General features: G+C 40.4%; 1 protein-coding gene across 3 annotated transcripts in view; it reads right to left on the minus strand.

The window, feature by feature from the left end:
• The window catches only part of IQGAP1 (IQ motif containing GTPase activating protein 1), a 67526-nt gene that overhangs the window by 23242 nt on the left and 27542 nt on the right, over positions 1–16742 (minus strand). For 2 of the 3 annotated variants that reach the window (XM_074916723.1, XM_074916725.1), the window contains 10 exons: positions 16226–16316; positions 15590–15753; positions 10974–11058; positions 9690–9853; positions 9158–9318; positions 8520–8644; positions 4866–5029; positions 2059–2149; positions 495–662; positions 5–147 (listed from right to left, as the gene is read on the minus strand). In XM_074916723.1, the coding sequence (XP_074772824.1) occupies positions 5–147; positions 495–662; positions 2059–2149; positions 4866–5029; positions 8520–8644; positions 9158–9318; positions 9690–9853; positions 10974–11058; positions 15590–15753; positions 16226–16316 (1356 nt within the window). The remainder of the gene's footprint in view (positions 1–4; positions 148–494; positions 663–2058; positions 2150–4865; positions 5030–8519; positions 8645–9157; positions 9319–9689; positions 9854–10973; positions 11059–15589; positions 15754–16225; positions 16317–16742) is intronic. The other variant, XM_074916724.1, reaches the window with a different exon arrangement.

Raw genomic sequence — 16742 nt, forward strand, 5'->3', positions numbered from 1 at the left:
CTACCTGTATCTCCTCCCGTGACAGCTGCACGTCATTTTGCACAAAATCCGCTGGTTCATCCCATCCTCCCTCTTTGGTCCTCAGGTTATGATAATAATGATAGCCTCCTCTTACCCAGTGTTTCACCCATTCACTGCCATTGCCCCCTAAGAGCAGAAACCGAAGTCTAAGTCTCCATAACAGACAAGCATCACATCTGTCCCACATACAAATGTTGCAACTAGGAAATCCACATATATAGATGCTCCTTCCTCCAAGCAAGAAAAGGCATGTTTCTGAGTCCCTAATGACCTCACACAAGAATTACCTAAACAAAACACATCCTACAAGTGGAAAACATTCTACTATTCACTTTTTAAAAACTTAGTTCACAAAGCACCCACAGTTGCCACCTGTAACACACCACTTCTCCCCAGAGGCTTTTTCACTTCTGGTTCTGATTACACATGCAGTAATATTGAATTTATTTCACTGTTAGCTACTTGAGCTTTACCTGCTGCCATTTTTCTTCTCTTAACTTCTGACAGCTCTCGCTGGTACGTCTCAGCACATTCTGGAGTGACTCCATAGAGCCCAACATCTGGTGAACGCAAGGCACTTAGGGTCTGGCTCACATCACCATGATCTATTGCTTCATTAATAGCCAGAATTCCTAAAGAGACTTGGATAACAGGAGGAAGCAAGTTATCTTGGCATTCAGGGGCTCAGTGACTCACAACAGACACAGAACAATACAATACAAAATATAAATAAAAACAATCAGACAACTTGCAGCATGGAGGCCTCTCCAGTATCCAATCATCTGTGGTACTGCACCTGGCAGCACATAATTTGTGTGCCCCGAGTCCCAGTATGGTGCTGATTTACCACCAATATTTCTCAGCAACACACAATGTTTTAGCTCTACGCTGACATCCGTTTTAGTTAAGGCAGTTTCTTCTGGCAGAGCCAGGCACAACTCAAAAGGGGCCTTTTCAACAACTAGTACTATCCATCCCTAGTGAAAAAAGTATGGAGTAGTTTGTAAACAAGTCAAAAATCTGATTGGGGAAAAGACAGGGGGCAGAGGAAAATAACAAGATGTCATTCCAGGGCTACTCCACAACCGCAGCTCAAATACAGACGTATTCACAAGAGCACAGGAATCGCTCCGACACAGCAAACGTCAAATACAGTAGCTTTCAGCAGTAGGTAAGATTGCAAAAATGTCTGTTCATACATGGATAAATAAGGGTATCTGAAGATCTTATTCAGGCTTAAGGGCACATACTTTATTGCTGGTTTTGACCATGTGTTCCTTGCCATGGTTCCTTGGTACCCAGCAAACAAACAGCATATACACAGAACAGGCCATCAGAATATATCAAGACTTTAAAAACCCTCATATTTTGTTAAAGAGAAAGCTTCTGTCAGGAACAACAAGAAAAAACCCAAACCAGAACACCCGTACAAAAACATCAGTTTTAAAAAAAAAAAGTTCAGCAAAGAGTAGTAATTTACTGTTTTTGGAGACAGAAATGACATCATTATAATGACTGGAATGTAATGATGGGCAGGCCAGTCCACCTGCAAACTGCAATGAGGAGCAAAGGTGGGTATCACTGATGTGTATTACTGTCTGCATTTGAAAACAATGTGGGGTAGTCTAGAAATACTTAATAGAAGCAAGAGAAGACAACAGTATGCCACACAACCAAAAGGTAATGCGCACTGGAAAACACCATTTAAATTATGCATGTGAACGTTCTCATACTTAACCACCCACACACCCAATTAGTTGCAAATGACAAACAGTGTGATAGAGATTTGCCAAAGGAGGTAACATGGTCACATGAAAAACTGGAAAAATGGCATATCCCTCCGAAAGGTAAGAAATTCAGCGTTTGAAGAATCTGACGTTCACTCTTCAAAGAATAAATATTACACCAGAAGCACATAAGCACATTTGATGTCCTTTGCCACATTTACATGACATTTCCAGCTCCCAACCTTTCCTTAATTAACCAGTATTTGGTTGATAATGGGGATTAATTGCAATTTTGTGTGACAATACTTACATCTCTCAGACTCCTCTGTGTCCTTGTTAGCCCTATAAATCCCATCCTGAATTTCATCTAGCCAAAGTACAGCCGTTTCATCCTGGGTGTCCTGAAGAGAATATGATGCAAAAAATATACATAGCATGAGGAGAAAAGAATTTTGCAAAGTAAAATAATCTGTAATCAACTATAGTCAATACTGTAGTTGTCTGTATCAGAGGGAACAGGAAGCATTTCAGTCTTTCTAACTGACTCCAACCCAAGGACATCGCATGCATTTGTGTCTAGCAAAGACTACTGGAGCCATTACCAGACTCAATACCTCCCGGTCAAACACTCTTTTCAGGAAACTGAATGAAGATGAAATTCTGTCAGTGGGAACCCCTCTGATATGCAAAGAGAACACAAGGCCAAGGACTCGGTACTGGTTAGTCCTAAAGCCCTACTTGCTAAGAGGACATGACTTTCAAGGAACACAATTTAGTCCTTTTCAGAACATGGCTACAAAGAGTTCTTAGAAGATAAAGCTGCTGATGCACATCTCTGTGCAGAAGCTGAAAACTCTCAGGTAAGTAATGCCACATCAGGCTGTTCTTGTTCCTGTCCACAGAAGTTCACAAGCCTGGTACAAACCAGCAAACAAGAAGCATTGTACATATTGTGGCTGGGTGTACATGCTCAATAGACAAAGCCATGCTTCAAGCTTGTTTAACAGATTGCTTGTCCAGGAGCATGATCACACGGTATCCTGTATTTTGGTTGGGATTTGAAGAAATCCCATCAACTAATACTACATGCAGAAATTTGAGAAGAGGAAAGAGACAATTATTTAGCAAGTCCCAAAATATACATAAAGAACAATGATCCAGCAGTTGCCAAGTATAGCCTTCTCCCCACCCACACTGTTGCTTCCTGTAGCTAACTACTGAAAGAAGTGCCAAGACAACTGCCACCTCTCTGACAACTCTCGTCATAGAAACAGAACACAGGAAATATTTATTTCTGGTATGGAATAATAATCACACTGCACAAAAAAGCCACTATTTACAGTGTTCAAGAGCTTTAGGGCCAGACTGAAAATTAACATTTCCTTACATGACCTCAACATTTTTCCCCACTGTTTTGGTGGGCCTGAAGCTGCCCTGCTTACTGATATCTCATTCAAGAGATCAACATGCCTTTCATAGGCAGGTCTCATCTGAAAGCCCAAACAGTCCCACAGGAGTACCAGCAACAGTGAAACTCTTGTCCAGGGAGTGGGGAAGAACAACTTCCTCTACTGTAATCTCTACCAGCAAAAATCAACCCAAAGACTACCAAAACCATCCCATGCTTTTCTGTGGATTTACTGTTGCAGGCTTTTTGGAAGGTACACAGTGCAAACTATTACAGAGTCTACTGGTTTTCTCTCTCTTCTCATCACGTGAGAAACGTGCATCACCAACGCTCCCCATTCACATAAGCAACTGAACAATGTCTTGTGGCAAACTACAACCCCTCTCGGCTCCAAAGTACCAAAATCACTAGTTAGTAAGTAACAGTTGACGTCAGATAGTGGCTATTTTCCCCACAAAGTTCCTTTATAATACGATCTTTCAATTTCTGAAGTTACTGCCCTAAACTGAACACATGACTAAATACGGTAATTTCATGACAACTGAGAAGTTACCAGCACAGCCTGGCAGAACTTACTCTAACACTAAAGAGAGTTCATTATTTCATTCTGACTCAGCAGGAGGAAATGCTTCAGCACAAAATGGGTTCCTGAGAAACATTAACCCTTTCAGGGTCCTTAGGGAAGCTGCTTAATTATTTTCATCAAAGGTGTATAGTTTTCAACTACTGACATCATGTGGATTTACCTTTAGTCAAAATAATTAAAAAAAACCAAAATATCAGTGTTCTGATCTTATACCAATGTAGATCTCAGTCTCTATGCAAAATTCAGCATTGGTATTAGAGCAATGACCTCCACAGCAGAAAAAAAACCCCAAACCACTCTCAAGCCACTGAAAGCAGAGACATCTGCTACTTCTTTGCAAATAGGTTAGACAAAAAAGTCAGAATCTCTTCTACATTACTCAATCACTTGCATATACACAGGCACAGTCTCATTCCCTTTCCTAAATCTGTAAGGTAAGACTTGCTCTTCCTCTTCCCACCTTCACCTTTAGTCAGTTATTGAAAGTGGCAACTATGTACAAGTAGGTAGAAGTCCTTGGCTAATAAGAAAAACCATGACTGCTGAAAAAATCATTAGCAACAGAAGTGTCACCGGGTGAACAAGAGGCATCAGTATACATTTTACTAGTAGCACGTATTTTTCTTCATTTATTTTTTTTCTAATTTACCCCTTAACAGATTTTTCTACTTTCAGAAACTTTCTTTTCACCGTATATATCTATGACTACAGTTAACAATGATCACTGGAAAAATAACACTTAAGCTTGCAGGAAACTTGCATTCAGAAGTTCAGAGCTCCTAGAATGAACATGGTCTCCTTGTGAAAACAGATGAAGCATCTTATTTCTCCACAAACAAGATACACCTCTCACTCTGGACCTGCGGTTAGCTGTAGCAAGCCACCTTGTGCAGTTAATATACTTATACTCATCTCTGTAGTTCATGAAGATTCATATGATCTGGCTGCAAATCTCCTTCTCTAGTATAGAAAGATCCAAACCGACTGGGTAAGATCAGCTGATGGTATGTATGAATGCCCAGCTCTCCACTTCCAGTTTTGATTCCTGGCTTTCAGGATGAGTAATACGCCCATTACACAGATGTAAAGGTTTTTTTGAGAGGTGGCATTTAATTGCACTCACCTGTGCTTTCTCTCTCTTGGCTCGAAGTAGTGTATCCTGGTAATGCTGTGCTACTTTTGGGGCTACACCCTCCAATTTTGCTGCAGGAATTTGTAAGGCTTGAATAGTCTTTTTAGTGTCCCCTTCATCCAGAGCTTCATTTATAAGACCAATTGCCAAAATCCCTAGGGAGAAAGGTGTAGGGGAAAAAACGCAAAACTCCATTTTTGGTCAACAACAATCATAAGCATTGTTTCAGGAGACAAGTGCAGTTAGTCCTTCCTAAACCAGGTATTGGCTGAGAACTGCAATATTTTTAACAGAAAACTTTATTTTTTTGTAAAGAAAGCAAGACTATTTCTCCACCTGAAAGTAGCCATAATGCCTGCAGCACTGCAATTAAAAAAAAAGCGGGGGGGGAGGGCAAAAAAAACCTCTCAGGGACACCACATGCAGGGATAGAATCGAGTCCTCAGACATCCAACTAAGGGCCACTGGAAGAGAACTATCAAATCCCAACCGGCCAGAGTTCATAGGTTACAGTCTTCCAAGGTTCTGACTTCTCTAGATAGAAATCTTGACATAAAGCTAACGATTTGTATAGAATACCAATTAAATTTAGCAACTTCATATTTTAGAACACTTCTATTAAATATATGTAATATTAGCTGTATTATCAGATATGGATGTTCTTCAAGTATAGTAAAATTTACCATTCAGCTAAATAAAAATAAACAAAAATACCTATCTTATAGTTAGCTAAATGCAGAGTCTACATCATACATGCCCTACCTACTGCAACCATCTCCTGCGAAACACAAAATAACCTGGATTGAGATGGACCCTAGAGGTTATCTGATTCAATTCCCTGCTTAAAGAAGGATCAATTCAAATCATGGTTTGATCAGTACAGAATAAAGAGATCTTTTAGACAAAAGAAAGGACCTCAGCATGGGGATTCCCAGCTTTGCTTAATGTATCTGAAGATGGTGACTTTTTTCTTCTACACAGGAAAGTGAATCACAAAAGTTTATATGAAAAACAGAACCTCTTAGAGAAGAAGTGGTATTTGCATGAGATTAGGGAAAAATACACAGAGGACACTGCAAGAACTAGGACTGCCAAAATGATGGCATGGTTTCTGTCAAAAAGCAGATATGTTTGACTTTGGAAAGGACACAGAATGTAAGTAGTAATTCTGATTAGTTTGCTAATATGGGCATGACAAAGATTACTTCATGGAACAACAACATATTACAGCTCCTCATGTGGAAGCATTTTTTAATTTAAAACTACTGACAAGGATAGCAGAAATAAAAAAATATATGCTTCTATGCCTTGGGGACCTACTTGGGTCTAACGTTCACAGACAGGAGATAAAAAAGTGTCTTTGCATTAGGACATATATGAAGCAGACCAAAGAATTCAGAAATTCCCCATGAGAACAGCTTATGTCATTATAGAATTTTCTGCACCTTTTTTACAGCATAAGGAGTGTATAAGAAACAGGGTGTTGGGACTACACAGACTTTTAGACTGCTGCTGTGACCTCTTACATAGAAAAGATACTAGAAACTGGTGTGTGCAGGCACCCGTGTGGGTCTGTGTTTGCGTTGTTTCAACAAATCTGCTCATGTGACCCAAACAGGAAAACCAGTGTCTATTTGAAGATCCAGGAAACAAGTTAGTCAAGATAGCAGCTCTTAAATTAAAATTTAACCCTCTCTAAAGTCTTTTCAAGGTGAAACAACTCACTAACTACACAACAAGAAATGGCAGAAGGCACCCCTTTGTCTCCGTGTACAATATAAACTTTGTCACCTCCACATTTTCAACACCACTCTCCCCCCTTATGATGGAAGGCTTTGAGCTAAATATTACAAAAATGGCTTGATAAATGTCACAGTACTTGAACATGCAGGAGGTTTTCAGCCCTGATCACAACCAAAAATTATGGTCCCTTAATGAAACTGAAAAAAATTAGTAGAAAATTAAACCACCTGATTTAGAACCTTACAAGGATCTACCTAAGAATAAACTGGCTTAATTGTGCTATTTTCAATGACTCCTCTATCTCCACTCTGGATTTTAAGTCAATACTGTCTTGGAGAAAGGCGAATTACTCCACTTCTCTGTTTTGCTGAAATCTTCATCATTACACTCAATCCCAGTCTTTTATCACTGATGAAAAGGCACTTAACATAAACACTACTAAAAAACGGAAGTGAAAAAAATGCAGAACTAGAAGAAGCATAGAAGTTAGATTAACACCCATTCACATTTCTCAGCTTGCATCAGGAATTTTTTCCTTCAAGATTATTTGTTTTGGTACTCACACTTGCTGCATACACTATTAATTTCTATGGGGGTTTGTGTATTTTTGCATCAGGCATTTTTTTGCACTTTACTAATATTTTGTACTAAAAGGCAACAGCTGTGCAGGCATATTCTTCTACTGGTCAGAAGATCAGTTATCAGTCATTTCAGGTTTATAGATACTGGTTTTAACAACTAGTAGTCATCTACAGTGTTAAAACAGAAGATAAAAGCTTCCAATTTCCTGATGGAACTAACTGTAAACAAAGAAATTAACCTATTAAGAGATCAGCACTTTCCATTTCAACTCTAATTTGAGATTTGGGTCTCAGTATCTTAGAATTTGAATGACATCACACCGATGAGATAATTAAATGTTCTTTGAAAAAATAAAAACCTGTATCAAATGTTTTAAGCAAAAACATCTGAATACATGACTGTCGAACAGACAACACTTCAAAATAAACATTTTTGGGCATCTCTGTTGATCCATCCCTGAATCAAAGTAACTCCAACAGCCTATTTCTTTGATGCAATATTTGCACTGCTGATCTTCAAATAAACTGTAATTTGGAAGTAGTGTTAATACAGCAAGGGGTTAAAGGACCGAGAATAAGACCTGGAAATAAACTCATCTCTCTTTTTCATTCAAGCTCCTCATCCACTACAGAAATGCATCTAACAGATCATTACATCTGAGAGTCATCAGCACAAAGACAGGTAGCTTATCTTGCATCTGCAGGTCAGAGTACCCACGGATAAAGAGTAGAGGGTCATCCTGGACTGAGCCTGTGGAACTTCCACTAAATATTGCACATGTAAAAAGGCCAAAGTGTGTTCAAAAGAAGGGCTAAAAGGGAGAAGAGGAAAACCTGAACAGGGCAGAGATGGCAGCCAAAGAGAGAACAAGACTTCAAAAAAAAGTGACTCCTACTGAATGCAGCAAACGAGGAAGAATGATGGAGTACTCCACGACTAGACTTCAATTAATAGTTTTCATCACATTTGAGAGATTAAAGCAAAATTAGGAAATATTCTAGAGTAATCCTAGACACTGACAGCAGACAGCATATTTTGTTATCCCAAGGGTTGAAATTTGCATTGAAAGGATTAAACTGTTTGGAGATACTGATTTCAATACCACAGACAGTGACTGCCTGATTCCTCCACCAACAGTCCTGTTATCAAGTCTTTTATATCACAGACCACCAAGTCTTGCTACAACTAAGATCTTCCTAGACATCTAATGTATGACACAACTCCAAGCCAATCAATAACTTCTTGTATTGACATGCATCTAATTTTAGAATTCCTTATGAGCTAGGATCAGTCGAGCACAAATCAAGCAGAAAAACTTACTTTCATGTTCCTCATGCACAACTATGTTCACGTGATCAACACATGACTGGATATCATTCCATGTGATAAACTGATTTCCTTCTGCACGTGTTTGAGCTTTCAGCTTCATCAAATCATCGATGTATCTGTCAAAGAACAAAAACCAAACCAACAAACATCACATTGCAACAAGCTGGCCAGGGAACACATAACATGGCATGAGAATTGTGCACAGAGTGGAGAGGTAACATGAGGGTTGAAACTGGATCAAATATGGAAAGGGGGAAGAAGAGAAAGAAGAAAGGCTGCATGCAGGATGGTCAGCCCAAATGTGAAATAATAGACAAGAGCAGTAAAACACTGAATGGGGGTCCAGGGCAAAGAACAGTGGGTGAGCTGGTGTAATAACAGTGACAACCTAGTTTTACCACAAAATGGCTTTAACGTGAACTTCATGAGAAAGTGTTGTAAGATGGCACAGAAATAAGACCAGTAAGAAACAGTAATCACAACAACAAGATGCAAGAGCCAACAGAGATTAAATCAGTACTGTAATAAATAACATAGAAAGAACATTGTGTAAGAGGGGAAAAAAGCATTCAAAAAGCCACTGAATATAATCAACATCAAGGACAGACATGATCCCTTGAAATATGCACCTCTGAGAGTTCTCATCCTCAATGTTTGTAAGCCCTGTGACAGGACTGCTCAGTTGTTTCCATACTGTATTCACATCCCCTGAATCCAAAGCCCTATTAATCAGGGCCACAGAAGACAGCATCTCTACAGCAACAGATAATTCTGGATGGGTGAGGTTACCCTGCATACAAAGAGAACAAATTAATTCCACTTGCTCTTTACAAACTATTGCTGCACATGCAACATGGAATAGAGCAGTTGTCAGAACAGTCACCTAACAAAGCAAAGGGACAACCTTTATGACATGAAAATAGAAAGATGAATATCACAAAGAAATCTAGAACACCAAGTAAGAGATTAAAGTAGAATCTTATAGGGCCAAACAGCTCAAGAGTTAGGAATTAAACTGCACATCAGAACAGACTGAACACCAGAACACTTCTATGAGGACTCAAGACAAGTTTGTTCCAGAGAACGCATTGAACAAAACAGAGAAGATAGGGCCAGTGATCCATACCGACTTCCAGAAACAGGAGAGCAGGTGGTACTTACTTCAGGGCTCTGTTGCTGCAAGGTGGCCAGCTCCCTTTGGTAAAGATCTGCAGCAAATGCATAAACCTCTGGTAACTGCGCCTCTGGATTCATCATTTCTGTCACAGTCTGCTCAGCATCACCCACTCGAATTGCAGAATTAATTTTGGCTACTGCTGCCAGCCCTAGAAGTTCAAGAAGGTAGCACAAAGAATGAGGAAGGCAGACAGTTGACTCCCCCAAAATAAGAGCACTTTTATTCTACTCAATAATCAGATACCTAACAAGAAAAAAATTAATTTCCTTAGCTTCAGGAAGTTAGTAAAGCCTTCTGGTCCATACTTCCCCACTTAATCTTCCACTACCGTTGACAACTAAAATACATAATGCCTTCTTCACAATAAAGCTCACGTTTAAAACCAGTTTGCTTGGTTATCAATGGATTGTTTCTCTGTTTCAGTCATTTGATAGTAAGATGCTTCATGATTGCAAATTTTCGGATGTATGAGTAGTAACAACTTTTTCTTCCTGCCTATGTCTATTCTGCTCAAGGCAGTAACAGGCACTCTATAGAGAGTGCACACTAGCCATCTTTAAAATATCACAAGTAGGTAAACAAATGCTGAGCTCCATGTTGAACAAGTAAGGTACTTTATAGGCCGCCTCCTAGTTATTAGGCATTCAATATTTTCCTCTTGCATTCTAAACCCTCTCTCCCCAGATCTCTAGTAGTCTCCTTTCTATCTATTATAAATTGAACTTATTCCTCTTGCACAGCCAGAATTGAATAGTCTTCTCCAGAAAAGAGCTCTGCATGGTGTCAGAAGCATTAATCAAAAAACAATCAGCCATTGTGATCTGTATTTTATTTGCTACGTGATATTTAGAAACAGTTAAACGTTCTGTCGCTCAAACCAAGTGAGATTTATGTCAGTGGTCAGCAGGTAGCCTCGCTTTCACACCTCATGGAGCAATTCAGATCTTCACAGATCCACACCACAAAAACTCATCCAACCATTATAGAAAAAGAGGTAATTTAAGGTAGATGCAGAAGTTCCATGTTTCTTAATATGTCAAATTCTATGTTGTTATCTCAGCAGTACTGTAAGAGCTGGATAAAAGACACTAAATAATCAGGGCAAGTCTCTCTTTAGTGTTCTTAGCAGCCATGAAGTACTTAAAGAACATTCATAATGGTTTGAGAGAGACTTCATGTATCCCCACATAAACTCAAATATTGTGTCACCTCATCCTTTTCATCATATCCATGGCCACTTCACTGCAATAATTTCTGCTGAACCTTACTTTGCTGATACTGTTGTGCTGCCCTGTTAGCAGCATCCACTCCGGACTGCAACTCTTCCTTCTGCAAAGGACCTGTAAGGCCAGCCTAAGAAAAAAAAAAAAAAAAGAAACCAGGAAAGTGAAAAGCTGTCAGCTTACTCACTTCAAATAGCTCAATAAAAACTCAAACCAACCAGCTTTTCCTTAAAACACTCTAATGCCACATAGCTTCTACAAACTAATAATGCCACATATGTGAGGAAGATGAAAATTATTCACCAGATTCTCAGTTCATATGCTGAAAGGCTGTATGTGTCCAATGCAATCCCTTTTACACTATTAGAAGTGCAGTCTGATGAACACAGCAGCTAAAGTCAAGACCCAGCTTCCAAAATTATAGAACATTTAAGACAAAGGGGACAATTCTGTAGGAAAAGACTCCCTGTACATGAACCACGTGCTGGAGTGAAATTAGTATCTGTACAGTTTGCCATGAAGTGGCACACTAATTAATTAATGTTCCATTTTACCTCCGAGCTACAAAAGAGGTAGCAGAATGTCAAAAATTAACAACATGCAGTTTTGGCTTATACATACATGCTTCTTGGACTACACAGTACCACATGAATACAATCAGAAAAGGAGACTGAGTGACTGGGGAGCAGGAGGGCTTGAACAACTTGGGTAGTAGCCATACAGGTCACACCCCTTCGTATAGTTCACACAGTAAAGATGGCAATTCTCCAAAATAGACCACATCTATATAACAAGACCCTTCAATTACATTCTGGAATAATTTGCAATCTGACTTGGCAGTTTAGAAAACAGCTGAACTTGGGGTCTGTGGCTGCTAAAAAACTTGGTAAAAATCTTCCCAGTCCTGGTTCATCCCTAGAGACATCTTTGGACAACTACAGAGGGTTTCTGCCACACCAAAGCTTGGTAGGACTTTTTAAAAAAAAAACCACTTTTCCTGTTTTTTCTTAATTGTAGGTCCCAAGAAACACAGCTTGTGAAGATCGTTTCTTCAGAGTTAAGTGACAAATCTTCTGAACAGCAACTGCTGCGAGGCTGTGTGCTGTAGAATTCCTCATACCCCCACAGAAGGGTGTAACAGCAATACACAATCCTTCAGCTCCACCACTCACACAGATCCCAGCTAAGGAACACTCACAAAGTATAGCTGTACACTGGCTGATGGAAAGAGTATCCCAAAACAGCACATTTGCTGTAAGGAATTATTCTCTTAGGAACATTGTTTAGCTATTGACCAAACAAATCTTGCATCACACCAAAAAAAACACCTCAACAAATAAAAATTAATAAATAAACAGTTCAAGAATGGCTCTGAATTACTGCTGTATGCCTTTCAGATGGAGGAATCCTCCTGAACACAAAAAAGCTGCAGTCCAGCAGAAAAAGCTGTTACAGTCTACAACAAAAAGGTATTGTATACCTATATATATCAACTTATATTGATGCATGTAGATTTTGACAGGGTTCAGGGCAGAGGACATGTTAAGTTAGTAGAAATGTAGGTCCTCATGAGTTTTATGGGGGGACTGTGCAAAGTGGGAGAAGTCACAAAGCTAACTTGGTCCTCCTCCTCTACTGAGGGGTAAATCTCTGCTGTTCTGCACTTTCCCACTGGTCTCAGAGGCCTAGGATTCGCAAGAAAAAAAATCATATCAGTAGAGGCAAGGGAAGTACTCAGTACCACAGCCTTTACGATCCCTGTCATCTGCTCCCTTCCCCATGCAGCAGCCGTCCCAAGTATTTCTCTAGTCCTCCTTTTGCTGTCGATATATCCGTGTTGAAGGCATTCTCATTACCTTTCACGTTCCCTGCCAGATTCAGGTCCAGTTGGGCTTTGGCTTCCAGCTTTCTTAAACCCACCCCACATGCTCAGATGGCATCTCTGTAGTCCTCCTGAGCCACCTGATACTGCTTCCTTTTTCTGTTTGAGCTCTGTGGGAAGTTCTCTGGTTCACCCACGAAGGCCTCCTGACACTTTTGCCTGGCTTTCTGCTCATGAGGACAGGCCATTCTCAAGCATGGAGGAGGTGATCCTTGAAAAGTCAACGAGCTCTCCTGGACCTCTCTTCCAGGAGTACAGTCTTCAGGATTCTTCCAAACATATACCTGCACAGGTCTTCAGGCTCTACTGAAGGCCAGAGCTGTGATCCCACTTTTTACCTAGTTCCCTCCTCTCAGGATCCTCAGCTCTGTCATCCCACTGCCTCATAGTCACTGCACCCAAGGCTTCCCCTGACCTTCCCATCTCCAACAACTTCTTCCTTGTCTGTATTAGGTACAGCAAAGGATCCTTCCTCACCAACTCCTCTGTTAAGCATGCCAAGAAGTTATCACCAGTGCACTCCAGAAATGTCCTGGATTGCTTGTGCACTGTGTTGTCCTTACAGCAGATCAGCCAGTTTGAGTCCCCCCCAGAGGGACTCAAGGCCTGTGAACACAAGGCATCTTCCACTTGTCCAAAGAAGGCCTCATCTACTTCTGCCTGATCAAGCAGTCTGCAGCAGATACCCACCAAGATGTTGTACACACTGGTCTGTCTGCTAATCCTGACCCATAAGCTCTCAACTGGTTCATCATACGTCTCAAGACAGAGCAATTCAGCTGCTCTCTCACACAAAGGGCTACTTCCCCTCATCGCCCCCCCATCCTGATCTTCCCAACAGGCCTGTATACAACTGATGGCAGCATCCAGTTCTGGTAGCTACCCCACCACATCTCTGATCCCACTGATAGCACAACTGTGTCACTGCACACAGACCTCTAATGCCTCCTAATCATTCCCCACCCTACACGCAGTAATGTACAAGCACTTTAGAGAGCCACCTGGTAATGTTGACTTCCCAGGAAAAGGGTAAGACATTTCCTTGTAACACTGCTCTCATCGCTTCTGGACAGACACTAGAGGTAGGTCTCCTTCAGCCCTGCCTTGCTGGTTCCAGGGTGTCTCTCATCCACACAGCTCTACACCCTTTGCTTGCCAAGCCAGCTGACCACTTCCTCGCTTGGAGACATGATCACCAGATACCTCCAACCATTTGGGAATAAACATGGTATGGGCTTTGATCACCACCTTCATTCTTACATGTACTGCATAAGAAAGGTCAACCCAGAAGCTTGATGTTTGCTGACTTTGCAGAGAACTCAAAAGGGCAGTTTTGTGAGCAAGGCAGTGTGAACGGCATTCTGAGGCTCACATCAGGTTTGTCAGCACTGACAACACACTCTCATTTGTTCTCGTGCCTTTAACTGCTGCCATTAAATATGCTGAAAGATGCACCACTCAGCTAAGCAGTGGCTTACAACAGTGAGTTACGTATGATCCTTGGTGCCTGACACTGAATGTTTGTTTCCTGCCTGCCAGATCTGGCAATTTAGGAGTCATACTATCAGTGAGGTCTGCTCCAGTACCTCTTGATTTAACAGTGCTAAGATTTAAAAGCCTTATGATAATGCATAGCTACCCTCTCCAAAAATAAACAGTATTTCGAACTTTACATTTATTCAGGACCTCAACTTAAACTGCCAGGCCTTACTACAGATTCAGTGCTCTGATTGTTTGACATATACCACTTCTGCTCTAAACTGTGGTTCAAAGGCCTCAAGAACAAATATGCTTCTTCAGCCTCTTACTGTAATTATGCAGTCTGAACTTTTCTAGGTCTTTCTATACTCCCTACACTGCAAAAGCCATTTCATCTCCTCCTCCTCAACAGGTCTTCCAGCAGGCACTGTTGGCTCACATCACTGCCTTTTCTACTTACGACATACAAGCACATAAGCATCTACCACAGTTCCCAAGATCTAGTTTGTTGTAACATATAACTGACCTGTCTGCATTTTTCCTGAATCCAAACACATGCACTATTTTACTTGTTTACCTCGCTGCAGCTTTTCAAAAAAATTATTCATTAAAGAGATGCAACAGTAATAACCATCTTTGTATCAGCATATTTTCTCCTGTTGACATACATGACATTTTGATAATTGAAACAATGATGGTTTTAAAAACTATGCTGTGTGTTTTATAAGCAGCATACATAAGCTGCCTGCACATAAAACCCACGGAAGAGTTGGCTTGAAATAAGAAACTAAAGTTAAATAGTTACAGAAACAGAATCACTTAGGTTGGAAAAGACCTGTAAGATCGAGTCCAACTGCAAACCTAGCACTGCAAAGTCCACAGCTAAACCACATCCCGAAGCACCACGACTACAAATGGTGTGTGGTGGGATTCTCCACAGTGAAAAAAGTTCATGCTTATCTGATAGGTATTTATAAAACACAAACATCCACATTATTTGGGCACTGACAATTATAAAGTGAGAGGCAAGACACACCATTGTATACGCACCAGTTAGTATTTTAAGGCTTAGTAAAAGTATTTTAATTATATATATAAGCATTATACTGGCCTTTCATATGCAGAGATGAAAACTAAAGGATAAATATGCTTACTGTGTGCTTCTGGGTCTCACTGTTAACTTTTTCAAACCAACAGTAAACTGTAATGCAGGTACATAGCAAGTGATTAGTGTACAGTGGTATGGTGAAAAGGGGGAGGGGGAACCTCATGAATCAGGGTAATCTGGACTTTTCCATACCTCCCGTTTCTGTTGTCTATCACTCAAAAACTGCTTGAAATACCAGTCGCAATTTTCTCGTAGCAATCCTCGGAGTCCCAGGGCTAGTGTTGACAAAGCTTCATAGAGTGCTAATGTATCTCCTCGTTCCAAAGCTAGGTCAATCTTTGATAGGGCTGCATGTGCTGCAACGGTAAGAGTTTTGAGAAACATTAAATGAGCAACTCCCGTGGTTTATGTAGTCTGCTGCTCAGAAAGGTATACTCTTGGTAGATATCAAGTTATGTATGTAATCTGAATGGAAGACTTCTGAAGTCAATTGCAAAATAGCACTTGAAAAAGGGGCTGAAGGTTGGAAACAGCATGCACTACTGAAGAATTGAAGGGCCAGCAACATGGACAATCCATTTCCTAAAGAAAAGGCAACAGAAGTCAAAATGCATTCAGCTTACAACTACGTACCAGGTTAAAAAAAAAAAAAAAAAACACCCAAAAAAACCACACCAAACCACCAACCCCCATCCCCCCACCTCCAAACCCACAAAAGCAGGGGAGCTGCCTTCCCCTTTTGCTAGCCTTACAGAAAGTGAGGCGGAGCACAAGTATCATTTCTAAACACTCTTGTAATTAAGAGTATTACTTTGGCATGATACCTACTGTTCACTTTATTAATGTTTCCCTGAATTTCAGCTTGAGTCAGAAGTTCTTCATACACATCTCTCTCTCTCTCTGAATTTTCTGAGGCAACCTGGAGATGAAATAAACACTAATCAGTGTTTCTAGTCTCCTTTGCCCTCATAGATCCTCCCATTGAACACGTCAGGAGGATAACTGTGTATCTATACAGAACCCTGATAGGTCACACACAGGCTACCTCTACACATGCAAAATGAAATCCTCAAAGTAAATACATACAAAGTAAGTATATTCACACTCTGATACAGAGAGCCTAGAAACACCTTATTTCAACGTAATGGCTCTATATGAGCACATAGTAGAGCACAACATAGCACACACAGAACACTCCAGTACACACAGCTAGGCTATGTGTTGGATATACAGTGTTCTAAAACAACACTGACCCTTTATGAGAGCACCAGTCAGTTTTGCTCATCATTTCAGTGGAAAACATATCCACATTGTATGAAAACAGAGGGACAGCATTCCCAACATA

The sequence above is a fragment of the Athene noctua genome, chromosome 13 (genome assembly GCF_965140245.1).
Source record: "Athene noctua chromosome 13, bAthNoc1.hap1.1, whole genome shotgun sequence".
In the NCBI taxonomy this organism is placed as follows: Eukaryota; Metazoa; Chordata; class Aves; order Strigiformes; family Strigidae; genus Athene; species Athene noctua.